Raw genomic sequence first — 26,671 nt, 5'->3', positions numbered from 1 at the left:
TTCTGTCATTGGTGTCGAGAAGAGATTGGATCCAAGGAGGGCCACGGTTGACACGGTGTTGTCCTTCGTGTCCTCCCTGGCAGAGTCAGGGGTTCATGTTCTGTCATGCAGGACTTACCTTTCAGCGGTCTCCGCTTATCTTTCTACGGATCAGTGTTCGTTTTCTCTGACTAACCCAGTGGTAAAGAGGCATTTAGCTGGTTTAACACGCCTTTACCCTCCAGTTCGTAATCCACACCCGCCATGGGACCTGAATGTTGTCCTGACGGCGCTGTGCCATAAACCCTTTGAGCCAATGGCTACTGTGGACCTCAAGTACTTGTCTTGGAAAGTGTCCTTTTTGGTCTCCGTCACATCGGCAAGGAGAGTGAGTGAGCTCCAGGCATTGTCGGTGGAGCATCCTTTCTTGGTCTTTCACAAGGGCAAGGTAGTCCTTCGAACTAATCCGGCTTTTCTGCCGAAGGTAGTGACCGAATTCCATTTGAATCATTCGATCGCCCTACCGGTCTTTTTTCCGAACCCCGCCTCTGAGGCGGAGAGTGTTCTACACTGTCTTGATGTCCGAAGAGCTCTTAAGTTCTACCTGGATAGGTCTTCCGAGCTTTGGAGTTCTTCCCAACTGTTTGTGACTTTCGGCAACCCTCAAGGCAAGCAGATGTCTAAGGCATCTATTTCTAGGTGGATTGCCGCCTGTATCACGGAATCTTTCACCGTCCAAAAGCTGAAACCTCCTAAAGGTATTCATGCACACCTGGTGCGGGGCAAGGCAGCTGCGGTTGTTTTTCAGAAGTATGTTCCCTGGGAGTCCATCGCTAGGGCAGCTACTTGGGCCTCTCCATCTGCTTTCTGTAAGCATTACTGCCTCGATATGAGTTCTAGAGCTGATGCTCAGTTTGGTCAGGCTGTGCTGAAGAACCTTTTTCAGTAAGGGGTATTTCCATCCACCCGTAGTTCCTGTAAGGAGTGCTTGGGAATCTCCCACAAGTATGGAGGAAAGGGGATGGGACATAGGAGTATTACCAGGTTACTCACCGTAGTGACCACCTTACTCCTAGTCCATCGTCCCCTTTCCTCCATATGCCCGCCCACCGTCCCCTCTAATAAGGTTCCACTGTTATTGGTAATGGGTCTCTGACCTGGCAAAGAAAAGGACTGAGGGGCGATTCGCGGGGCGGAGCCAAGGTGGGCGGGGTTACGGCCGCGTGCCGGGCCCCGCGCAGGAAAGAGAGGAAGGACACATTTTTGGAAACATTTTGATGCTTTTTACAAAGTGCTCCGGTCCCGTCCCACAGGACGGAGAGATGTCCCACAAGTATGGAGGAAAGGGGACTATGGACTAGGAGTAAGGTGGTTACTATGGTGAGTAACCTGGTAATTACCAAAAAGCAACACATAAAATCAGTGAAATTGTAAATCTTGAAGTAAAGACAAAATAGAATATTGGAGCCATTTATTGATTGAGTGTATTGTTTTGAATGAGGTTCGCATGAGCTATAATTCAAACAAAATAGAGCATCTGAGACAGAGTTTCAAAATTGCAAGACACGTTTTAATATACACATACAGTACACTTGAGCGGACTTCAGGTTCAGCTACGACCAGTATTTCATGGAGAGTGGAGATGTGAAGTGCCATTTAACAAATTGGAAAAGCTGACTACTATGATTCAATGGGCCTCATTACAAGTTTGCCGGTCCGGGAACTATTGTACCGGTAAGCATGCCAGTACCGTAGTTCCCAGACCGGCAAACTATGAGTTGTGCTTGCGGGTGCCTTTCTGCTCGCCAGGTCGGACCTGGCGGACAGAGTGGCACCCCCAAGCACAGCATGTCGGATGCACCGGCACCGTTTATAATGGTGACGGTGCAGCCAACCTCCCATTCCCATTGAGCCCTATAGGGCTCCCCATTCAATGGGAATGGGGAGCATTCAGTTCTGGCACCAGCGAATGGGCAATTACCGGGTCTGGCAGGGCCGTAATGACCTTGTAATTGCCCATTCGCGGGCGCTGGAAATTTTTGGAAGTCTACCGCCAAACTTCTAATGAGGCCCAATTTGTAACTAACTTCTGCTTGGTGCAGTCAGCGTTTCCATAGCATTTAAGGAAAATAATAGAGCCATATTGGAACAGCATAACTTTCTTTGCAGAAAAGATGGACCTCTTCCTAATGTTGTTTAACCTAAGTTTGTCGGTGAAGGCTAGGCGACCGATGCATGCCCTCTCTATGTACCCAGCCTTTTCTTGTAATGACTTACAGAGGAAACCATGAACACATTTCTATTTTGTTTCTACTCAATGACTGACAAATGTGACTCCATTTTGAATATTAAAGAACAGGATTTTGATCGTGGGAAAGGAATTAGCTTAGGGCTAAGAACGATGCATTTTATTATTATATTCTAACACGCAATAAATCCTTTGATACATTTGTAGTAGAGTCATGTTTTAACAACAGAAGGTATTATGAATGGCAAACGGGTAAAATTTCACTTATAATTGCAGTAACATACTTGTGTAAATATAAAGGAATTATTGATTGAATGTACAATTGATCAAATGTAGCATATACGATTTTCTTTAAACCGTAATGCTGTGTTTAAATAAATAAATACAATGAAAATAATTTTTAATAAATGTCCTTTGCTTTTAAAATTGCCCTCGCCCTGATTCAGATATTGCATACTGGCTATAAAGAAATTACTGTTTGCGCTTACATTTTACTATGTGTACACATAACCATGTGTAAATGCCATAACACAGTATTTGCTGTGAATTCCAATGGATATCACTGTCCTATTGCTACAAATCTTGTAATGGCAATACAAGGTCAAATAACCCTTTTCTTCAATTTTGCATTGAAAAAGAAATGGTTTTTTGTGAATTTTGCATTAACCAATAAAAGAAAATGTAATTACAATTAAGCTCACAACCTAAATGCAACCTATATGCAAAAAAGGATAAACATTTAGGGGGGTCATTTTATACAAGACAAAAAATCAGTTCAACTGCGGGAGTGTAAAATATGTGAAAAAAGACAACGAATGAGTTATGACATCATTTAATACTCGTAGGGCTTTAATTTATCCAGATAAAAAATGTAGTGGGTATATCAGTTTTCAAATGCACTGTTAGTCTAGTGGTATAAAGCACACCAATATGACTACTCCTATGTTTTTATTTACAGTTATATGAGACAGCTAGAGTGCGCCATGGCTTGATGACCCTTGGACCGAGCGGTTCTGGCAAATCCACTGTAATAAATATGCTAATGAAGGCAATGACACAGTGTGGGGCTCCTCACAGAGAAATGCGCATGAACCCAAAAGCCATTACTGCTCCTCAGATGTTTGGCAGATTGGACCCTGCCACCAATGACTGGACAGATGGAATATTTTCTACTCTATGGAGAAAGGCACTGAAATCTAAGAAGGGTATAGATGTGCTAATACATTGTACACATTTATAATGTATTTGTGTAACTGTTGTTGTCCAAAAGTGCACATCAAGACGTCCTCCACAACCAGACACCCAAGTTCTTATTACAGTTAATAAAGTTTGAATGTATGTTAATTATCAGAAATCATTGAGATAGGAGTATGGTGGTAATGATAAAAACAGGCAATATTTTCAAATATTGTTTTAACGTCTCTGCAACATTTATGGTCCCACAACCCACTTTCCTGCTGCCAGCACTTTGTGGCCCTAACCCCTGCCCCCTCCACCTTTTCCTGTTCCCTGCACTATGCTGTTCCTTCCAGTGACCCTTTATTTGCCCCACACTGCTGACCCTTCTCAGTTTTGATATGCTTGTTTCGCCAGGGCCTTGGAGCTTCTGCAATCCGGGCCCACACTGCACTCACACTCTTTCCTTTCTCTCCTACACCAACTCCTCTACTTCAGGATGCGGAAATGTGGCTGGTCATCCTCATCCTTTCAGGCATGTCCTAAATGCCCGCCCCAACAATGGGTTTCATTTTCTGTCTGAGAAAAACAGATGGGTTCCTATGGCCCAATTGGCCCTATATGTGATGGGAAGACATGGAAAGACATACCACCAATGCCAAGGAGATTTTTTTCAACTTTCCAAAAGAAAACGTTTTACAATCCAGAAATTCTCACAAGAGTACATTCTTTTTGAGAAAAAGATCTAAAGCCAGGCATGTTAATCATTCCAGGCATTGGAGTCCTTTGGGCAGAGCTAGGGGTAGCAATCCCTGTGGACTAATTTGCAATCCCTGTGAATTAATCAGTCTGACTGCTGATCTGTTAAAAGTAAGAATGTTTTCAGTTCATGCTAGTCTTAGTAGTCTTGTTTCTCTTCTATTAATCTATGATAAATCCTTGTTTCTTCCATTAAAGCTGTTCAGAAATTGTTCACATACTCCCATCTTGATGTGCATCATCCACTGCAGCTCATCCTAGATGTTTTCAGCAAGGGGGTTGTGTAGACCACCTCCAAGGATCTGCCACCTTGATCGCAGCATGGCGTTGTAGCTTTATAAATAGAGCTCACCACGCCCAATGACCTCAGTTCCTTTTTTCGGCACACTCAGCATGCTTAGTTCTCTGGAATGTTCGAAAATGTGTTTTTGCTGAGCCATCTTGCCGGATTCTAAGCCTTTGGGGTTTAAGAGGTTTAAGAGCTGCATTGACCAAAATGCTCAGATGTCCATGCCCAACACAAACAACATATGAGTCTGGTGTCTTATGATAGATCACAACGTTGAGCAGCGTGGTTCCTGTGGCTCCTGCCAGCCAATTAACTCCAAAGCCCTTAAAGAGTGGGAAGCTGAACTCAAGGTATCACCCCCTCATAATACCCTGCCACATTGCAGTAGTGGTCTTCAAAGATGAAGACAGATGGCCCTACTCCTGAGAAGAAGCATAAAAAGGGGAAGAAAAGATCCCACTCTTGTTCCAAATCACGCAATTTGTCCTCATATTCCTCTCAGAAGAAAAAGATAAAGCACCGATCCACCAGGGGACTCCTCTGACTCCCGTAGTGGAAAAGCACTGTTTCCATCCAAGCATGTTGGACATTTTTACTAAAGCTTTGATGGAGACAGCTTCAGGCTCAAAGTTAACAGTGACATCAGAACTCGCTGCACCTACTCGAAACAGCCTGCCTGACGCAGAGCGTCGCGGAGTGTGGCAGGAGTGTGTTACCTGTGGAGAGCTGCAGCTGAATTCAGTGTTTCTTTCAGCTCAATTGTGGAGGTGGAGTAAAACCAACAAAACAACCTGCCTGACGCGGAGCGTTGCGCAGTGTGGCAGGAGTGTGTTACCTGTGGAGAGCTGCAGCTGAATTCAGTGTTTCTTTCAGCTCAATTGTGGAGGCGGAGTAAAATCAACGAAACAGCCTGCCTGACGCAGAGCGTCGCGGAGTGTGGCAGGAGTGTGTTACCTGTGGAGAGCTGCAGCTGAATTCAGTGTTTCTTTCAGCCGAATTGTGAAGGCGGAGTAAAATCAACAAAACAGCCTGTCTGACGCGCAGTGTGGCAGGAGTGTATTACCTGTGGAGAGCTGCAGCTGAATTCAGTGTTTCTTTCAGCTCAGTTGTGAAGGCAGAGTAAAATCAACAAAGCAGCCTGCCTAATGCGGAGCGTCGCAGAGTGTGGCAGGAGTGTGTTACCTGTGGAGAGCAGCATCTGAATTCAGTGTTTCTTTCAACTCAATTGTGGAGGTGAAGTAAAACCAACAAAACAACCTGCCTGACGCGGAGCGTTGCAGAGTGTGGCAGGAGTGTGTTATCTGTGGAGAGCTGCAGCTGAATTCAGTGTTTCTTTCAGCCGAATTGTGAAGGCGGAGTAAAATCAACAAAACAGCCTGCCAGACGCAGAGCATCGTGAAGCGTTGCAGAGTTTGGCAGGAGTGTGTTACCTGTGGAGAGCTGCAGCTGAATTCAGTGTTTCTTTCAGCTCAATTGTGGAGGCGGAGTAAAATCAACAAAACAGCCTGCCTGACGTGGAGTGTCGCGGAACATCGCAGAGTGTGGCAGGAGTGTGTTACCTATGTTCCCTGGGAGCCGTGGCAGTGGGAGCATGTCCTGAAGAACACTGACTCGTGCGCAGGTCAGACGCGGGAAGAGTGTTGCAAGCGTCCACAGAAGCGCCAGCAGTTAAAAAGTCCTGCGCGTGAAGAGCTCTGCAATACCCACCCTGATTGACTCTTGGCACGGTCAACTCAATTCACCAGAAGTAAGTGAACATTTGGAGGGAGTCAGTGAAGGCGTGGGGGGTGGTGGTGTTAAGCCGAGAGCGAACTGTACGTAGCAAACATACATCGGAATAATCCTCCCCTGCCCCCCTCCCCTTCAGAACCAAGGAGTAACGGACATGACCTCTCTCTCTCATGAACATGAACATGATGCTACCCTTGCAATGGAAAACTCAAATTTTTGTAGCTAATGTGCCAACATCATCATTGCCAAAGGCTACAATAGTGTCCTCAGCCAGGTCGCCAGTAAAGACGGACCTGATGGGAGGAGAGCCCAGAGAGGCTGGTGAGGCGGAGGGAGAGGCGGGGGGAGAGATAATGATCAGCCTGCAAAATCCACCAGCAAATGGGCTGAGTGAAACCGATCTCTGGGAAGAAAGCAGCACATTAGTGCGGGCTGAGCCCCCCAAACATGATGCCCCAGTAAACAGAGTGCAGGGGGTTGATGAAGTTGAATGCACAAAATCACAACACAAGCCAATTAGCAATGACCCATACCCCCTTGCATCACAGAGTACTATGGACACATACTCCCTTAAACAATTAGCATGGAAGGTTGTGGAACGGACCGGCAAAATCGCCGCAAATAACCTCAACTTGACGGCACAAAACAATAAAAATCTTAAGGAGGCGAGAAGCCAGAAGATTTCTGCTATCTATCGGTTGGACTCGGACTCAGAGTCTAGTAAGAACAGTCTAGCCCCTTGTCCCAGCAAAGAAAAAGGTACTGGTGCCCTTGAGCATATGAATCTAAATAGACCAAAACACGGCACAACAAAACCAGCTACTTCTCCATGTACAGTGAACAAAATATGTCAGTCCACCTGGTCGAACTTGCAAGGAACATGTACACAAGAGGATGTCGCCTTTGCTTGGGGTCCTGGGTGGCCGGAGGTGGCAACTGGAAATATCCTTACCCCGATTGCCTTAAAGGACAAAGGTGAAGAGGAAGTTTGGGAGCTGGCAATAGCCCTTAACATGCAGCCTGAGAACTCTGAGACTAGCTCCAAACAAATCAGTTGCAACTCGATCGCGATAGCAGATCAAGTGATCAGAGACCTCGCACAATTAAATGCGAGGATGGCGCTGACCACGTCGCTCAGTAGACCAATTCAAAATCATCCTCCTGTGGCCCATGGGGAAAAGTCTAGAGCTGACAAACGGAGGGTGGGGAATGCAGACCATGCCAATAAGAGCCTGCTAGCCACAGGGTCAAATAATGAGCGAGATCACCCATATAAAAAAAGGTTCTGTTATTCCCAGAAGCGCTTCAAAAGATCAGGCTTGGAGGGAAAAACAGACCGAAAAGACAGCAATGAGAATAAGGTACTCCAGCTCCAGCCCACAACTGAGACCTCAGCGCCATCCACAGAGTCTAAAAGCACGAGCAGCCCTAAATGGAAAGACAAAGTATCAAATCTCTCGTCACGGAATGAACGCAATGGAATGCCACCAATTGCAGCAATAATTGAAAACGTGGTCAATGAATTACATCCAATTCTGATGTCGGCAACTACAATTGCAGTAGCACCCCTCGCAAAATAGTTTGAACAGTTGAACGAGTCCTACAGGGACCAAAACCCTTTGATTGCCCTTTTAAATTCAAAAAATTATAAAACTTGAATGTGACCTGATAGAATGCCATCTCAAAATAACACGATGCAAAGAGGGAATAACCTTTCGCTATCTGTGCACAAAGAAGCTCTTAAAACAACGCCAAAGACAAACGTCTACTAGCAGAAGTAACAAGACAGGCTCTAACAATTCCAAATAAGGAGCAAGAAGGAAGATCAGCCCTTGGTTGTAAAGGAGGTGCTGGAGGGCATGGATTCAGAAGTCATCAGTCTACGGTGACTGACCTTACAAGTTTGCCACAGACCGATATCTTGCCTGAACGATGTCAAGATCAGGACTCCACAAACACGGAAAAGGGCGAAACAAGAGACCGGTGTGAGAAGGTCCCCGCTACAAGCCCTGTGCAGGACAATACTACAACGCACAATTCCAAGGAGGGACCACAGGGTTGCCCTATAGGCCCGCGCCGGAATGCGATGTAGTAAAGCCAGTGTCAGAAGTGAGTGGCAACTCCCACGATGATCTGGCCCAATCCATTGCGAAACAATGTACCTCAGGAGGTGTAGAGGCAATGTTAACCTCTAAGAGAGAATCCAAAACTCTCACTAACCAAAGGCTGCTCAGCAATCCATTGACGTCGTCTGACGAGGAGGAAATAAATTTAGGGAGAACGCTCCCCAAGACTCCATCAAATAAGAATAGTCATAAAGAAGCCGAATGGTATGACATATTTGAAAAACCACAGACCTCAAGCAATATGCTAAAGAATAACAAGGTGAATGGAGCTGACTCAAAACATGGAAAATGCAAAAAGAAAACAAAAAATATGCCTGCTCCGAAGAATAGAAATGCAAGAAACGCTTCAAACTTCTTCAGAAACATTAAGTCTTTGAATGTCACGATTAATAACTCAGAAACAAGCAAGAACTTCACCGTAAGAAATCAAAAAGATGGACAAATGAACAACAGTTCACCAAGTAAGATCGAGATCTTGGATAGGGCGGGAATGAAAACTGGTACCGTTGAGATTAGTGATGACGAGTGCTGTAATGATGAATTGATGAACATGTCGACATACAGCACTCCGGATGAGGAAGACGAAGAATCCAAAAAATGCGAGGACGTACAGAACCAACATGACGCTGAGAAAGAGTTGATGGACACCCCAACTGGAAATCCTCTGGCCGCAATAGCTCAAAAACGAGTGATAAGACTGTTAGCATCGCCGGAAAAATCAAGTGGGGCCCATATAGGAGAAACCTCGGATAATAAACAAGAAGCAAAATCATTCTATATGATTGAAGAGAAACTAAAGCGAAGCCTTCAGAACAATTATTTAGCGATGCTTGAGGACCACAAAAATCCATCAGAGTCCAAAAAGCCAAAGGTCGCAAAGAATACAAAAGGCGATTGCATGCGAGAACGAATGGCTGACTGCCTAGCATCTTCCTTAAAAATTATAAAGCGACAACAGACAAACGACGGCAGAAACCAGCAAGATAATCAAGATGCATGGCTTTTGAGATCAAAGGGTGCAGGCCCAAATTACAGAGTTCTGGTGGAACGAATTGAGCCAAAAAAAGGTAAGCCCCCAATAAATAGAAAACTGGTGCTGCAGCTTTTCTACTTTATTCCGGCCTATAGGCTGTGAAAAGTGCCGAAATTCAGCGGGTTGAAATATTGGATGATTCTGGTCGAGCGAGAGCTTTGTTACAAATTGTTTCACTAAAATGAGTTCAGTTAGTGATGATGTGCGAAAGACAGCTACTGGATGCTAGGTTCCAGATTTACGAAGTCGACAATGCCTTGATAAATTCTACTGTAACAGTGGTCTCACCCCAAGCTACAAACCAAAGGTAAAGAGCGTCAATCCGAATCAAAACAACATTCGAATCTGCGAGGGTGAGGAGCACAAACTGCAGATGGATGGGGCCAAGTTGCTCGAAGAACAGAAAATTAAAAAGATAAAAATCACAGTCGCGAATCCGAAGGTGAATAGCATTGAAAACAGTGCGATAGTAAACCCAAAGCAAAGAAATGTTGAAGAGGAAAATTGGACCTGGTTAGCAAAGTCTCTAAATGAAACATCCGAAAGCTAACCCCATGAAGAGATCAAGCAAGTCGTATTAGCAACTTGGAACACTAGAGGATTTGCGCATTTAGTAGATCGCCCACTAGTTGAGCTCAGGACATGTGATATAATATGTCTCCAAGAGACTTGGTTGACTAAATGCCCATGCATAGATGAATTTGAGGTAGTCATGAATCCACCAATACAACAAAAGAAGGGTAGACCAATGTCAGGACAACTAATCTTAGTAAACCTCAAAAGTTGGTTCAGCATAAATACAGAGCGGAACCAGTCACCTTACATCCAATATGCAAAATTAGAGGTGATTACCAAGACGAGCCATGAGAAAAAAAGAGGTCCATATCATCAACATTGGAATCACCAAGCTTCTAGCCAAGAAAGGTTTATGGAAGAACTACTAGACCTTGTCGACAGTGTGCTGGTTGAAAATTCTGACCCACACATTGTGTTGTGTGGAGATCTGAACATGAAACTAATTGAAATACATTCAGTGTTTCTTTCAGCTCAATTGTGGAGGCGGACTAAAATCAACAAAACAGCCTGCCAGACGCAGAGCATCGTGAAGCGTTGCGGAGTTTGGCAGGAGTGTGTTACCTGTGGAGAGCTGCAGCTGAATTCAGTGTTTCTTTCAGCTCAATTGTGGAGGCGGAGTAAAATCAACGAAACAGCCTGCCTGACGCAGAGCGTCGCGGAGTGTGGCAGGAGTGTGTTACCTGTGGAGAGCTGCAGCTGAATTCAGTGTTTCTTTCAGCTCAATTGTGGAGGTGGAGTAAAACCAACAAAACAACCTGCCTGACGCGGAGCGTTGCGCAGTGTGGCAGGAGTGTGTTACCTGTGGAGAGCTGCAGCTGAATTCAGTGTTTCTTTCAGCCGAATTGTGAAGGCGGAGTAAAATCAACAAAACAGCCTGTCTGACGCGGAGTGTGGCAGGAGTGTATTACCTGTGGAGAGCTGCAGCTTAATTCAGTGTTTCTTTCAGCTCAATTGTGGAGGCGGAGTAAAACCAACAAAACAACCTGCCTGACGCGGAGCGTTGCGCAGTGTGGCAGGAGTGTGTTACCTGTGGAGAGCTGCAGCTGAATTCAGTGTTTCTTTCAGCCGAATTGTGAAGGCGGAGTAAAATCAACAAAACAGCCTGTCTGACGCGGAGTGTGGCAGGAGTGTATTACCTGTGGAGAGCTGCAGCTTAATTCAGTGTTTCTTTCAGCTCAGTTGTGAAGGCAGAGTAAAATCAACAAAGCAGCCTGCCTGATAGTGTGGCAGGAGTGTGTTACCTGTGGAGAGCAGCAGCTGAATTCAGTGTTTCTTTCAACTCAATTGTGGAGGTGGAGTAAAATCAACAAAACAGCCTGCCTGACGTGGAGTGTCGCGGAACATCACAGAGTGTGGCAGGAGTGTGTTACCTGTGGAGAGCAGCAGCTGAATTCAGTGTTTCTTTCAACTCAATTGTGGAGGTGGAGTAAAATCAACAAAACAGCCTGCCTGACGTGGAGCGTCGCGGAACATCGCAGAGTGTGGCAGGAGTGTGTTACCTGTGGCGAGCTGCAGCTTAATTCAGTGTTTCTTTCAGCTCAATTGTGGAGGCGGAGTAAAATCAACAAAACAGCCTGCCAGACGCAGAGCATCGTGAAGCGTTGCGGAGTTTGGCAGGAGTGTGCTACCTGTGGAGAACTGCAGCTGAATTCAGTGTTTCTTTCAGCTCAATTGTGGAGGTGAAGTAAAACCAACAAAACAACCTGCCTGACGCGGAGCGTTGCAGAGTGTGGCAGGAGTGTGTTACCTGTGGAGAGCTGCAGCTGAATTCAGTGTTTCTTTCAGCCGAATTGTGAAGGCGGAGTAAAATCAACAAAACAGCCTGCCTGACGCGGAGCGTCGCGGAGTGTGGCAGGAGTGTGTGTTACCCATGGAGAGCTGCAGCTGAATTCAGTGTTTCTTTCAGCTCAATTGTGGAGGGGAAGTAAAATCAACAAAACAGCCTGTCTGACGCGGAGTGTGGCAGGAGTGCATTACCTGTGGAGAGCTGCAGCTGAATTCAGTGTTTCTTTCAGCTCAGTTGTGAAGGCAGAGTAAAATCAACAAAGCAGCCTGCCTGATGCGGAGCGTCGTGGAGTGTGGCAGGAGTGTGTTACCTGTGGAGAGCAGCAGCTGAATTCAGTGTTTCTTTCAACTCATTTGTGGAGGCGGAGTAAAATCAACGAAACAGCCTGCCTGACGCAGAGCGTCGCGGAGTGTGGCAGGAGTGTGTTACCTGTGGAGAGCTGCAGCTGAATTCAGTGTTTCTTTCAGCTCAATTGTGGAGGTGGAGTAAAACCAACAAAACAACCTGCCTGACGCGGAGCGTTGCGCAGTGTGGCAGGAGTGTGTTACCTGTGGAGAGCTGCAGCTGAATTCAGTGTTTCTTTCAGCTCAGTTGTGAAGGCAGAGTAAAATCAACAAAGCAGCCTTCCTAATGCGGAGCGTCGCAGAGTGTGGCAGGAGTGTGTTACCTGTGGAGAGCAGCATCTGAATTCAGTGTTTCTTTCAACTCAATTGTGGAGGTGAAGTAAAATCAACAAAACAGCCTGCCTGACGTGGAGCGTCGCGGAACATCACAGAGTGTGGCAGGAGTGTGTTACCTGTGGAGAGCTGCTGCTTAATTCAGTGTTTCTTTCAGCTCAATTGTGGAGGCGGAGTAAAATCAACAAAACAGCCTGCCAGACGCAGAGCATCGTGAAGCGTTGCAGAGTTTGGCAGGAGTGTGTTACCTGTGGAGAGCTGCAGCTGAATTCAGTGTTTCTTTCAGCTCAATTGTGGAGGCGGAGTAAAATCAACAAAACAGCCTGCCTGACGTGGAGTGTCGCGGAACATCGCAGAGTGTGGCAGGAGTGTGTTACCTATGTTCCCTGGGAGCCGTGGCAGTGGGAGCATGTCCTGAAGAACACTGACTCGCGCGCAGGTCAGACGCGGGAAGAGTGTTGCAAGCGTCCACAGAAGCGCCAGCAGTGAAAAAGTCCTGCGCGTGAAGAGCTCTGCAATACCCACACTGATTGACTCTTGGCACGGTCAACTCAATTCACCAGAAGTAAGTAAACATTTGGAGGGAGTCAGTGAAGGGGTGGGGGGTGGTGGTGTTAAGCCGAGAGCGAACTGTACGTAGCAAACATACATCAGAATAATCCTCCCCTGCCCCCCTCCCCTTCAGAACCAAGGAGTAACGGACATGACCTCTCTCTCTCATGAACATGAACATGATGCTACCCTTGCAATGGAAAACTCAAATTTTTGTAGCTAATGTGCCAACATCATCATTGCCAAAGGCTACAATAGTGTCCTCAGCCAGGTCGCCAGTAAAGACGGACCTGATGGGAGGAGAGCCCAGAGAGGCTGGTGAGGCGGAGGGAGAGGCGGGGGGAGAGATAATGATCAGCCTGCAAAATCCACCAGCAAATGGGCTGAGTGAAACCGATCTCTGGGAAGAAACAGCACATTAGTGCGGGCTGAGCCCCCCCAAACATGATGCCCCAGTAAACAGAGTGCAGGGGGTTGATGAAGTTGAATGCACAAAATCACAACACAAGCCAATTAGCAATGACCCATACCCCCTTGCATCACAGAGTACTATGGACACATACTCCCTTAAACAATTAGCATGGAAGGTTGTGGAACGGACCGGCAAAATCGCCGCAAGTAACCTCAACTTGACGGCACAAAACAATAAAAATCTTAAGGAGGCGAGCAGCCAGAAGATTTCTGCTATCTATCGGTTGGACTCGGACTCAGAGTATAGTAAGAACAGTCTAGCCCCTTGTCCCAGCAAAGAAAAAGGTACTGGTGCCCTTGAGCATATGAATCTAAATAGACCAAAACACGGCACAACAAAACCAGCTACTTCTCCATGTACAGTGAACAAAATATGTCAGTCCACCTGGTCGAACTTGCAAGGAACATGTACACAAGAGGATGTCGCCTTTGCTTGGGGTCCTGGGTGGCCGGAGGTGGCAACTGGAAATATCCTTACCACGATTGCCTTAAAGGACAAAGGTGAAGAGGAAGTTTGGGAGCTGGCAATAGCCCTTAACATGCAGCCTGAGAACTCTGAGACTAGCTCCAAACAAATCAGTTGCAACTCGATCGCGATAGCAGATCAAGTGATCAGAGACCTCGCACAATTAAATGCGAGGATGGCGCTGACCACGTCGCTCAGTAGACCAATTCAAAATCATCCTCCTGTGGCCCATGGGGAAAAGTCTAGAGCTGACAAACGGAGGGTGGGGAATGCAGACCATGCCAATAAGAGCCTGCTAGCCACAGGGTCAAATAATGAGCGAGATCACCCATATAAAAAAAGGTTCTGTTATTCCCAGAAGTGCTTCAAAAGATCAGGCTTGGAGGGAAAAACAGACCGAAAAGACAGCAATGAGAATAAGGTACTCCAGCTCCAGCCCACAACTGAGACCTCAGCGCCATCCACAGAGTCTGAAAGCACGAGCAGCCCTAAATGGAAAGACAAAGTATCAAATCTCTCGTCACGGAATGAACGCAATGGAATGCCACCAATTGCAGCAATAATTGAAAACGTGGTCAATGAATTACATCCAATTCTGATGTCGGCAACTACAATTGCAGTAGCACCCCTCGCAAAATAGTTTGAACAGTTGAACGAGTCCTACAGGGACCAAAACCCTTTGATTGCCCTTTTAAATTCAAAAAATTATAAAACTTGAATGTGACCTGATAGAATGCCATCTCAAAATAACACGATGCAGAGAGGGAATAACCTTTCGCTATCTGTGCACAAAGAAGCTCTTAAAACAACGCCAAAGACAAACGTCTACTAGCAGAAGTAACAAGACAGGCTCTAACAATTCCAAATAAGGAGCAAGAAGGAAGATCAGCCCTTGGTTGTAAAGGAGGTGCTGGAGGGCATGGATTCAGAAGTCATCAGTCTACGGTGACTGACCTTACAAGTTTGCCACAGACCGATATCTTGCCTGAACGATGTCAAGATCAGGACTCCACAAACACGGAAAAGGGCGAAACAAGAGACCGGTGTGAGAAGGTCCCCGCTACAAGCCCTGTGCAGGACAATACTACAACGCACAATTCCAAGGAGGGACCACAGGGTTGCCCGTATAGGCCCGCACCGGAATGCGATGTAGTAAAGCCAGTGTCAGAAGTGAGTGGCAACTCCCACGATGTTCTGGCCCAATCCATTGCGAAACAATCTACCTCAGGAGGTGTAGAGGCAATGTTAACCTCTAAGAGAGAATCCAAAACTCTCACTAACCAAAGGCTGCTCAGCAATCCATTGACATCGTCTGACGAGGAGGAAATAAATTTAGGGAGAACGCTCCCCAAGACTCCATCAAATAAGAATAGTCATAAAGAAGCTGAATGGTATGGCATATTTGAAAAACCACAGACCTCAAGCAATATGCTAAAGAATAACAAGGTGAATGGAGCTGACTCAAAACATGGAAAATGCAAAAAGAAAACAAAAAATATGCCTGCTCCGAAGAATAGAAATGCAAGAAACGCTTCAAACTTCTTCAGAAACATTAAGTCTTTGAATGTCACGATTAATAACTCAGAAACAAGCAAGAACTTCACCGTAAGAAATCAAAAAGATGGACAAATGAACAACAGTTCACCAAGTAAGATCGAGATCTTGGATAGGGCGGGAATGAAAACTGGTACCGTTGAGATTAGTGATGACGAGTGCTGTAATGATAAATTGATGAACATGTCGACATACAGCACTCCGGATGAGGAAGACGAAGAATCCAAAAAATGCGAGGACGTACAGAACCAACATGACGCTGAGAAAGAGTTGATGGACACCCCAACTGGAAATCCTCTGGCCGCAATAGCTCAAAAACGAGTGATAAGACTGTTAGCATCGCCGGAAAAATCAAGTGGGGCCCATATAGGAGAAACCTCGGATAATAAACAAGAAGCAAAATCATTCTATATGATTGAAGAGAAACTAAAGCGAAGCCTTCAGAACAATTATTTAGCGATGCTTGAGGACCACAAAAATCCATCAGAGTCCAAAAAGCCAAAGGTCGCAAAGAATATAAAAGGCGATTGCATGCGAGAACGAATGGCTGACTGCCTAGCATCTTCCTTAAAAATTATAGAGCGACAACAGACAAACGACGGCAGAAACCAGCAAGATAATCAAGATGCATGGCTTTTGAGATCAAAGGGTGCAGGCCCAAATTACAGAGTTCTGGTGGAACGAATTGAGCCAAAAAAAGGTAAGCCCCCAATAAATAGAAAACTGGTGCTGCAGCTTTTCTACTTTATTCCGGCCTATAGGCTGTGAAAAGTGCCGAAATTCAGCGGGTTGAAATATTGGATGATTCTGGTCGAGCGAGAGCTTTGTTACAAATTGTTTCACTAAAATGAGTTCAATTAGTGATGATGTGCGAAAGACAGCTACTGGATGCTAGGTTCCAGATTTACTAAGTCGACAATGCCTTGATAAATTCTACTGTAACAGTGGTCTCACCCCAAGCTACAAACCAAAGGTAAAGAGCGTCAATCCGAATCAAAACAACATTCGAATCTGCGAGGGTGAGGAGCACAAACTGCAGATGGATGGGGCCAAGTTGCTCGAAGAACAGAAAATTAAAAAGATAAAAATCACAGTCGCGAATCCGGAGGTGAATAGTATTGAAAACAGTGCGATAGTAAACCCAAAGCAAAGAAATGTTGAAGAGGAAAATTGGACCTGGTTAGCAAAGTCTCTAAATGAAACATCCGAAAGCTAACCCCATGAAGAGATCAAGCAAGTCGTATTAGCAACTTGGAACACTAGAGGATTTGCGCATTTAGTAGATCGCCCACTAGTTGAGCTCAGGACATGTGATATAATATGTCTCCAAGAGACTTGGTTGACTAAATGCCCATACATAGATGAATTTGAGGTAGTCCTGAATCCACCAATACAACCAAAGAAGGGTAGACCAATGTCAGGACAACTAATCTTAGTAAACCTCAAAAGTTGGTTCAGCATAAATACAGAGCGGAACCAGTCACCTTACATCCAATATGCAAAATTAGAGGTGATTACCAAGACGAGCCATGAGAAAAAAAGAGGTCCATATCATCAACATTGGAATCACCAAGCTTCTAGCCAAGAAAGGTTTATGGAAGAACTACTAGACGTTGTCGACAGTGTGCTGGTTGAAAATTCTGACCCACACATTGTGTTGTGTGGAGATCTGAACATGAAACTAATTGAAATACATTCAGTGTTTCTTTCAGCTCAATTGTGGAGGCGGACTAAAATCAACAAAACAGCCTGCCAGACGCAGAGCATCGTGAAGCGTTGCGGAGTTTGGCAGGAGTGTGTTACCTCTGGAGAGCTGCAGCTGAATTCAGTGTTTCTTTCAGCTCAATTGTGGAGGCGGAGTAAAATCAACGAAACAGCCTGCCTGACCCAGAGCGTCGCGGAGTGTGGCAGGAGTGTTTTACTTGTGGAGAGCTGCAGCTGAATTCAGTGTTTCTTTCAGCTCAATTGTGGAGGTGGAGTAAAACCAACAAAACAACCTGCCTGACGCGGAGCGTTGAGCAGTGTGGCAGGAGTGTGTTACCTGTGGAGAGCTGCAGCTGAATTCAGTGTTTCTTTCAGCCGAATTGTGAAGGCGGAGTAAAATCAACAAAACAGCCTGTCTGACGCGGAGTGTGGCAGGAGTGTATTACCTGTGGAGAGCTGCAGCTTAATTCAGTGTTTCTTTCAGCTCAATTGTGGAGGCGGAGTAAAACCAACAAAACAACCTGCCTGACGCGGAGCGTTGCGCAGTGTGGCAGGAGTGTGTTACCTGTGGAGAGCTGCAGCTGAATTCAGTGTTTCTTTCAGCCGAATTGTGAAGGCGGAGTAAAATCAACAAAACAGCCTGTCTGACGCGGAGTGTGGCAGGAGTGTATTACCTGTGGAGAGCTGCAGCTTAATTCAGTGTTTCTTTCAGCTCAGTTGTGAAGGCAGAGTAAAATCAACAAAGCAGCCTGCCTGATAGTGTGGCAGGAGTGTGTTACCTGTGGAGAGCAGCAGCTGAATTCAGTGTTTCTTTCAACTCAATTGTGGAGGTGGAGTAAAATCAACAAAACAGCCTGCCTGACGTGGAGCGTCGCGGAACATCACAGAGTGTGGCAGGAGTGTGTTACCTGTGGAGAGCAGCAGCTGAATTCAGTGTTTCTTTCAACTCAATTGTGGAGGTGGAGTAAAATCAACAAAACAGCCTGCCTGACGTGGAGCGTCGCGGAACATCGCAGAGTGTGGCAGGAGTGTGTTACCTGTGGCGAGCTGCAGCTTAATTCAGTGTTTCTTTCAGCTCAATTGTGGAGGCGGAGTAAAATCAACAAAACAGCCTGCCAGACGCAGAGCATCGTGAAGCGTTGCGGAGTTTGGCAGGAGTGTGCTACCTGTGGAGAACTGCAGCTGAATTCAGTGTTTCTTTCAGCTCAATTGTGGAGGTGAAGTAAAACCAACAAAACAACCTGCCTGACGCGGAGCGTTGCAGAGTGTGGCAGGAGTGTGTTACCTGTGGAGAGCTGCAGCTGAATTCAGTGTTTCTTTCAGCCGAATTGTGAAGGCGGAGTAAAATCAACAAAACAGCCTGCCTGACGCGGAGCGTCGCGGAGTGTGGCAGGAGTGTGTGTTACCCATGGAGAGCTGCAGCTGAATTCAGTGTTTCTTTCAGCTCAATTGTGGAGGGGAAGTAAAATCAACAAAACAGCCTGTCTGACGCGGAGTGTGGCAGGAGTGCATTACCTGTGGAGAGCTGCAGCTGAATTCAGTGTTTCTTTCAGCTCAGTTGTGAAGGCAGAGTAAAATCAACAAAGCAGCCTGCCTGATGCGGAGCGTCGTGGAGTGTGGCAGGAGTGTGTTACCTGTGGAGAGCAGCAGCTGAATTCAGTGTTTCTTTCAACTCATTTGTGGAGGCGAAGTAAAATCAACGAAACAGCCTGCCTGACGCAGAGCGTCGCAGAGTGTGGCAGGAGTGTGTTACCTGTGGAGAGCTGCAGCTGAATTCAGTGTTTCTTTCAGCTCAATTGTGGAGGTGGAGTAAAACCAACAAAACAACCTGCCTGACGCGGAGCGTTGCGCAGTGTGGCAGGAGTGTGTTACCTGTGGAGAGCTGCAGCTGAATTCAGTGTTTCTTTCAGCTCAATTGTGGAGGCGGAGTAAAATCAACGAAACAGCCTGCCTGACGCAGAGCGTCGCGGAGTGTGGCAGGAGTGTGTTACCTGTGGAGAGCTGCAGCTGAATTCAGTGTTTCTTTCAGCCGAATTGTGAAGGCGGAGTAAAATCAACAAAACAGCCTGTCTGACGCGCAGTGTGGCAGGAGTGTATTACCTGTGGAGAGCTGCAGCTGAATTCAGTGTTTCTTTCAGCTCAGTTGTGAAGGCAGAGTAAAATCAACAAAGCAGCCTGCCTAATGCGGAGCGTCGCAGAGTGTGGCAGGAGTGTGTTACCTGTGGAGAGCAGCATCTGAATTCAGTGTTTCTTTCAACTCAATTGTGGAGGTGAAGTAAAATCAACAAAACAGCCTGCCTGACGTGGAGCGTCGCGGAACATCACAGAGTGTGGCAGGAGTGTGTTACCTGTGGAGAGTTGCTGCTTAATTCAGTGTTTCTTTCAGCTCAATTGTGGAGGCGGAGTAAAATCAACAAAACAGCCTGCCAGACGCAGAGCATCGTGAAGCGTTGCAGAGTTTGGCAGGAGTGTGTTACCTGTGGAGAGCTGCAGCTGAATCCAGTGTTTCTTTCAGCTCAATTGTGGAGGCGGAGTAAAATCAACAAAACAGCCTGCCTGACGTGGAGTGTCGCGGAACATCGCAGAGTGTGGCAGGAGTGTGTTACCTATGTTCCCTGGGAGCCGTGGCAGTGGGAGCATGTCTTGAAGAACACTGACTCGCGCGCAGGTCAGACGCGGGAAGAGTGTTGCAAGCGTCCACAGAAGCGCCAGCAGTGAAAAAGTCCTGCGCGTGAAGAGCTCTGCAATACCCACCCTGATTGACTCTTGGCACGGTCAACTCAATTCACCAGAAGTAAGTGAACATTTGGAGGGAGTCGGTGAAGGGGTGGGGGGTGGTGGTGTTAAGCCGAGAGCGAACTGTACGTAGCAAACATACATCGGAATAATCCTCCCCTGCCCCCCTCCCCTTCAGAACCAAGGAGAAACGGACATGACCTCTCTCTCTCATGAACATGAACATGATGCTACCCTTGCAATGGAAAACTCAAATTTTTGTAGCTAATGTGCCAACATCATCATTGCCAAAGGCTACAATAGTGTCCTCAGCCAGGTCGCCAGTAAAGACGGACCTGATGGGAGGAGAGCCCAGAGAGGCTGGTGAGGCGGAGGGAGAGGCGGGGGGAGAGATAATGATCAGCCTGCAAAATCCACCAGCAAATGGGCTGAGTGAAACCGATCTCTGGGAAGAAAGCAGCACATTAGTGCGGGCTGAGCCCCCCAAACATGATGCCCCAGTAAACAGAGTGCAGGGGGTTGATGAAGTTGAATGCACAAAATCACAACACAAGCCAATTAGCAATGACCCATACCCCCTTGCATCACAGAGTACTATGGACACATACTCCCTTAAACAATTAGCATGGAAGGTTGTGGAACGGACTGGCAAAATCGCCGCAAGTAACCTCAACTTGACGGCACAAAACAATAAAAATCTTAAGGAGGCGAGAAGCCAGAAGATTTCTGCTATCTATCGGTTGGACTCAGAGTCTAGTAAGAACAGTCTAGCCCCTTGTCCCAGCAAAGAAAAAGGTACTGGTGCCCTTGAGCATATGAATCTAAATAGACCAAAACACGGCACAACAAAACCAGCTACTTCTCCATGTACAGTGAACAAAATATGTCAGTCCACCTGGTCGAACTTGCAAGGAACATGTACACAAGAGGATGTCGCCTTTGCTTGGGGTCCTGGGTGGCCGGAGGTGGCAACTGGAAATATCCTTACCCCGATTGCCTTAAAGGACAAAGGTGAAGAGGAAGTTTGGGAGCTGGCAATAGCCCTTAACATGCAGCCTGAGAACTCTGAGACTAGCTCCAAACAAATCAGTTGCAACTCGATCGCGATAGCAGATCAAGTGATCAGAGACCTCGCACAATTAAATGCGAGGATGGCGCTGACCACGTCGCTCAGTAGACCAATTCAAAATCATCCTCCTGTGGCCCATGGGGAAAAGTCTAAAGCTGACAAACGGAGGGTGGGGAATGCAGACCATGCCAATAAGAGCCTGCTAGCCACAGGGTCAAATAATGAGCGAGATCACCCATATAAAAAAAGGTTCTGTTATTCCCAGAAGCGCTTCAAAAGATCAGGCTTGGAGGGAAAAACAGACCGAAAAGACAGCAATGAGAATAAGGTACTCCAGCTCCAGCCCACAACTGAGACCTCAGCGCCATCCACAGAGTCTGAAAGCACGAGCAGCCCTAAATGGAAAGACAAAGTATCAAATCTCTCATCACGGAATGAACGCAATGGAATGCCACCAATTGCAGCAATAATTGAAAACGTGGTCAATGAATTACATCCAATTCTGATGTCGGCAACTACAATTGCAGTAGCACCCCTCGCAAAATAGTTTGAACAGTTGAACGAGTCCTACAGGGACCAAAACCCTTTGATTGCCCTTTTAAATTCAAAAAATTTTAAAACTTGAATGTGACCTGATAGAATGCCATCTCAAAATAAGACGATGCAGAGAGGGAATAACCTTTCGCTATCTGTGCACAAAGAAGCTCTTAAAACAACGCCAAAGACAAACGTCTACTAGCAGAAGTAACAAGACAGGCTCTAACAATTCCAAATAAGGAGCAAGAAGGAAGATCAGCCCTTGGTTGTAAAGGAGGTGCTGGAGGGCATGGATTCAGAAGTCATCAGTCTACGGTGACTGACCTTACAAGTTTGCCACAGACCGATATCTTGCCTGAACGATGTCAAGATCAGGACTCCACAAACACGGAAAAGGGCGAAACAAAAGACTGGTGTGAGAAGGTCCCCGCTACAAGCCCTGTGCAGGACAATACTACAACGCACAATTCCAAGGAGGGACCACAGGGTTGCCCGTATAGGCCCGCGCCGGAATGCGATGTAGTAAAGCCAGTGTCAGAAGTGAGTGGCAACTCCCACGATGATCTGGCCCAATCCATTGCGAAACAATGTACCTCAGGAGGTGTAGAGGCAATGTTAACCTCTAAGAGAGAATCCAAAACTCTCACTAACCAAAGGCTGCTCAGCAATCCATTGACGTCGTCTGACGAGGAGGAAATAAATTTAGGGAGAACGCTCCCCAAGACTCCATCAAATAAGAATAGTCATAAAGAAGCCGAATGGTATGACATATTTGAAAAACCACAGACCTCAAGCAATATGCTAAAGAATAACAAGGTGAATGGAGCTGACTCAAAACATGGAAAATGCAAAAAGAAAACAAAAAATATGCCTGCTCCGAAGAATAGAAATGCAAGAAACGCTTCAAACTTCTTCAGAAACATTAAGTCTTTGAATGTCACGATTAATAACTCAGAAACAAGCAAGAACTTCACCGTAAGAAATCAAAAAGATGGACAAATGAACAACAGTTCACCAAGTAAGATCGAGATCTTGGATAGGGCGGGAATGAAAACTGGTACCGTTGAGATTAGTGATGACGAGTGCTGTAATGATGAATTGATGAACATGTCGACATACAGCACTCCGGATGAGGAAGACGAAGAATCCAAAAAATGCGAGGACGTACAGAACCAACATGACGCTGAGAAAGAGTTGATGGACACCCCAACTGGAAATCCTCTGGCCGCAATAGCTCAAAAACGAGTGATAAGACTGTTAGCATCGCCGGAAAAATCAAGTGGGGCCCATATAGGAGAAACCTCGGATAATAAACAAGAAGCAAAATCATTCTATATGATTGAAGAGAAACTAAAGCGAAGCCTTCAGAACAATTATTTAGCGATGCTTGAGGACCACAAAAATCCATCAGAGTCCAAAAAGCCAAAGGTCCCAAAGAATACAAAAGGCGATTGCATGCGAGAACGAATGGCTGACTGCCTAGCATCTTCCTTAAAAATTATAAAGCGACAACAGACAAACGACGGCAGAAACCAGCAAGATAATCAAGATGCATGGCTTTTGAGATCAAAGGGTGCAGGCCCAAATTACAGAGTTCTGGTGGAACGAATTGAGCCAAAAAAAGGTAAGCCCCCAATAAATAGAAAACTGGTGCTGCAGCTTTTCTACTTTATTCCGGCCTATAGGCTGTGAAAAGTGCCGAAATTCAGCGGGTTGAAATATTGGATGATTCTGGTCGAGCGAGAGCTTTGTTACAAATTGTTTCACTAAAATGAGTTCAGTTAGTGATGATGTGCGAAAGACAGCTACTGGATGCTAGGTTCCAGATTTACGAAGTCGACAATGCCTTGATAAATTCTACTGTAACAGTGGTCTCACCCCAAGCTACAAACCAAAGGTAAAGAGCGTCAATCCGAATCAAAACAACATTCGAATCTGCGAGGGTGAGGAGCACAAACTGCAGATGGATGGGGCCAAGTTGCTCGAAGAACAGAAAATTAAAAAGATAAAAATCACAGTCGCGAATCCGAAGGTGAATAGCATTGAAAACAGTGCGATAGTAAACCCAAAGCAAAGAAATGTTGAAGAGGAAAATTGGACCTGGTTAGCAAAGTCTCTAAATGAAACATCCGAAAGCTAACCCCATGAAGAGATCAAGCAAGTCGTATTAGCAACTTGGAACACTAGAGGATTTGCGCATTTAGTAGATCGCCCACTAGTTGAGCTCAGGACATGTGATATAATATGTCTCCAAGAGACTTGGTTGACTAAATGCCCATGCATAGATGAATTTGAGGTAGTCATGAATCCACCAATACAACAAAAGAAGGGTAGACCAATGTCAGGACAACTAATCTTAGTAAACCTCAAAAGTTGGTTCAGCATAAATACAGAGCGGAACCAGTCACCTTACATCCAATATGCAAAATTAGAGGTGATTACCAAGACGAGCCATGAGAAAAAAAGAGGTCCATATCATCAACATTGGAATCACCAAGCTTCTAGCCAAGAAAGGTTTATGGAAGAACTACTAGACCTTGTCGACAGTGTGCTGGTTGAAAATTCTGACCCACACATTGTGTTGTGTGGAGATCTGAACATGAAACTAATTGAAATACATTCAGTGTTTCTTTCAGCTCAATTGTGGAGGCGGACTAAAATCAACAAAACAGCCTGCCAGACGCAGAGCATCGTGAAGCGTTGCGGAGTTTGGCAGGAGTGTGTTACCTGTGGAGAGCTGCAGCTGAATTCAGTGTTTCTTTCAGCTCAATTGTGGAGGCGGAGTAAAATCAACGAAACAGCCTGCCTGACGCAGAGCGTCGCGGAGTGTGGCAGGAGTGTGTTACCTGTGGAGAGCTGCAGCTGAATTCAGTGTTTCTTTCAGCTCAATTGTGGAGGTGGAGTAAAACCAACAAAACAACCTGCCTGACGCGGAGCGTTGCGCAGTGTGGCAGGAGTGTGTTACCTGTGGAGAGCTGCAGCTGAATTCAGTGTTTCTTTCAGCCGAATTGTGAAGGCGGAATAAAATCAACAAAACAGCCTGTCTGACGCGGAGTGTGGCAGGAGTGTATTACCTGTGGAGAGCTGCAGCTTAATTCAGTGTTTCTTTCAGCTCAATTGTGGAGGCGGAGTAAAACCAACAAAACAACCTGCCTGACGCGGAGCGTTGCGCAGTGTGGCAGGAGTGTGTTACCTGTGGAGAGCTGCAGCTGAATTCAGTGTTTCTTTCAGCCGAATTGTGAAGGCGGAGTAAAATCAACAAAACAGCCTGTCTGACGCGGAGTGTGGCAGGAGTGTATTACCTGTGGAGAGCTGCAGCTTAATTCAGTGTTTCTTTCAGCTCAGTTGTGAAGGCAGAGTAAAATCAACAAAGCAGCCTGCCTGATAGTGTGGCAGGAGTGTGTTACCTGTGGAGAGCAGCAGCTGAATTCAGTGTTTCTTTCAACTCAATTGTGGAGGTGGAGTAAAATCAACAAAACAGCCTGCCTGACGCGGAGTGTCGCGGAACATCACAGAGTGTGGCAGGAGTGTGTTACCTGTGGAGAGCAGCAGCTGAATTCAGTGTTTCTTTCAACTCAATTGTGGAGGTGGAGTAAAATCAACAAAACAGCCTGCCTGACGTGGAGCGTCGCGGAACATCGCAGAGTGTGGCAGGAGTGTGTTACCTGTGGCGAGCTGCAGCTTAATTCAGTGTTTCTTTCAGCTCAATTGTGGAGGCGGAGTAAAATCAACAAAACAGCCTGCCAGACGCAGAGCATCGTGAAGCGTTGCGGAGTTTGGCAGGAGTGTGCTACCTGTGGAGAACTGCAGCTGAATTCAGTGTTTCTTTCAGCTCAATTGTGGAGGTGAAGTAAAACCAACAAAACAACCTGCCTGACGCGGAGCGTTGCAGAGTGTGGCAGGAGTGTGTTACCTGTGGAGAGCTGCAGCTGAATTCAGTGTTTCTTTCAGCCGAATTGTGAAGGCGGAGTAAAATCAACAAAACAGCCTGCCTGACGCGGAGCGTCGCGGAGTGTGGCAGGAGTGTGTGTTACCCATGGAGAGCTGCAGCTGAATTCAGTGTTTCTTTCAGCTCAATTGTGGAGGGAAAGTAAAATCAACAAAACAGCCTGTCTGACGCGGAGTGTGGCAGGAGTGCATTACCTGTGGAGAGCTGCAGCTGAATTCAGTGTTTCTTTCAGCTCAGTTGTGAAGGCAGAGTAAAATCAACAAAGCAGCCTGCCTGATGCGGAGCGTCGTGGAGTGTGGCAGGAGTGTGTTACCTGTGGAGAGCAGCAGCTGAATTCAGTGTTTCTCAGTGTTTCTTTCAACTCATTTGTGGAGGCGGAGTAAAATCAACGAAACAGCCTGCCTGACGCAGAGCGTCGCGGAGTGTGGCAGGAGTGTGTTACCTGTGGAGAGCTGCAGCTGAATTCAGTGTTTCTTTCAGCTCAATTGTGGAGGTGGAGTAAAACCAACAAAACAACCTGCCTGACGCGGAGCATTGCGCAGTGTGGCAGGAGTGTGTTACCTGTGGAGAGCTGCAGCTGAATTCAGTGTTTCTTTCAGCTCAGTTGTGAAGGCAGAGTAAAATCAACAAAGCAGCCTTCCTAATGCGGAGCGTCGCAGAGTGTGGCAGGAGTGTGTTACCTGTGGAGAGCAGCATCTGAATTCAGTGTTTCTTTCAACTCAATTGTGGAGGTGAAGTAAAATCAACAAAACAGCCTGCCTGACGTGGAGCGTCGCGGAACATCACAGAGTGTGGCAGGAGTGTGTTACCTGTGGAGAGCTGCTGCTTAATTCAGTGTTTCTTTCAGCTCAATTGTGGAGGCGGAGTAAAATCAACAAAACAGCCTGCCAGAAGAAGAGCATCGTGAAGCGTTGCAGAGTTTGGCAGGAGTGTGTTACCTGTGGAGAGCTGCAGCTGAATTCAGTGTTTCTTTCAGCTCAATTGTGGAGGCGGAGTAAAATCAACAAAACAGCCTGCCTGACGTGGAGTGTCGCGGAACATCGCAGAGTGTGGCAGGAGTGTGTTACCTATGTTCCCTGGGAGCCGTGGCAGTGGGAGCATGTCCTGAAGAACACTGACTCGCGCGCAGGTCAGACGCGGGAAGAGTGTTGCAAGCGTCCACAGAAGCGCCAGCAGTGAAAAAGTCCTGCGCGTGAAGAGCTCTGCAATACCCACACTGATTGACTCTTGGCACGGTCAACTCAATTCACCAG

At 46.4% G+C, this 26,671-nt stretch overlaps 1 protein-coding gene across 1 annotated transcript in view; it reads left to right on the top strand.

The window, feature by feature from the left end:
- The window catches only part of DNAH8 (dynein axonemal heavy chain 8), an 8,835,797-nt gene that overhangs the window by 5,675,816 nt on the left and 3,133,310 nt on the right, over nucleotides 1-26,671 (top strand). Inside the window, exon 50 of the mRNA XM_069608756.1 lies at nucleotides 3,186-3,432. Coding sequence (XP_069464857.1) covers nucleotides 3,186-3,432 — 247 coding nt within the window. The remainder of the gene's footprint in view (nucleotides 1-3,185; nucleotides 3,433-26,671) is intronic.

This window comes from Ambystoma mexicanum, chromosome 4q (genome assembly GCF_040938575.1).
Source record: "Ambystoma mexicanum isolate Mex_15411 chromosome 4q, UKY_AmexF1_1, whole genome shotgun sequence".
In the NCBI taxonomy this organism is placed as follows: Eukaryota; Metazoa; Chordata; class Amphibia; order Caudata; family Ambystomatidae; genus Ambystoma; species Ambystoma mexicanum.
This window is presented reverse-complemented; position numbering and strand designations above follow the sequence as displayed.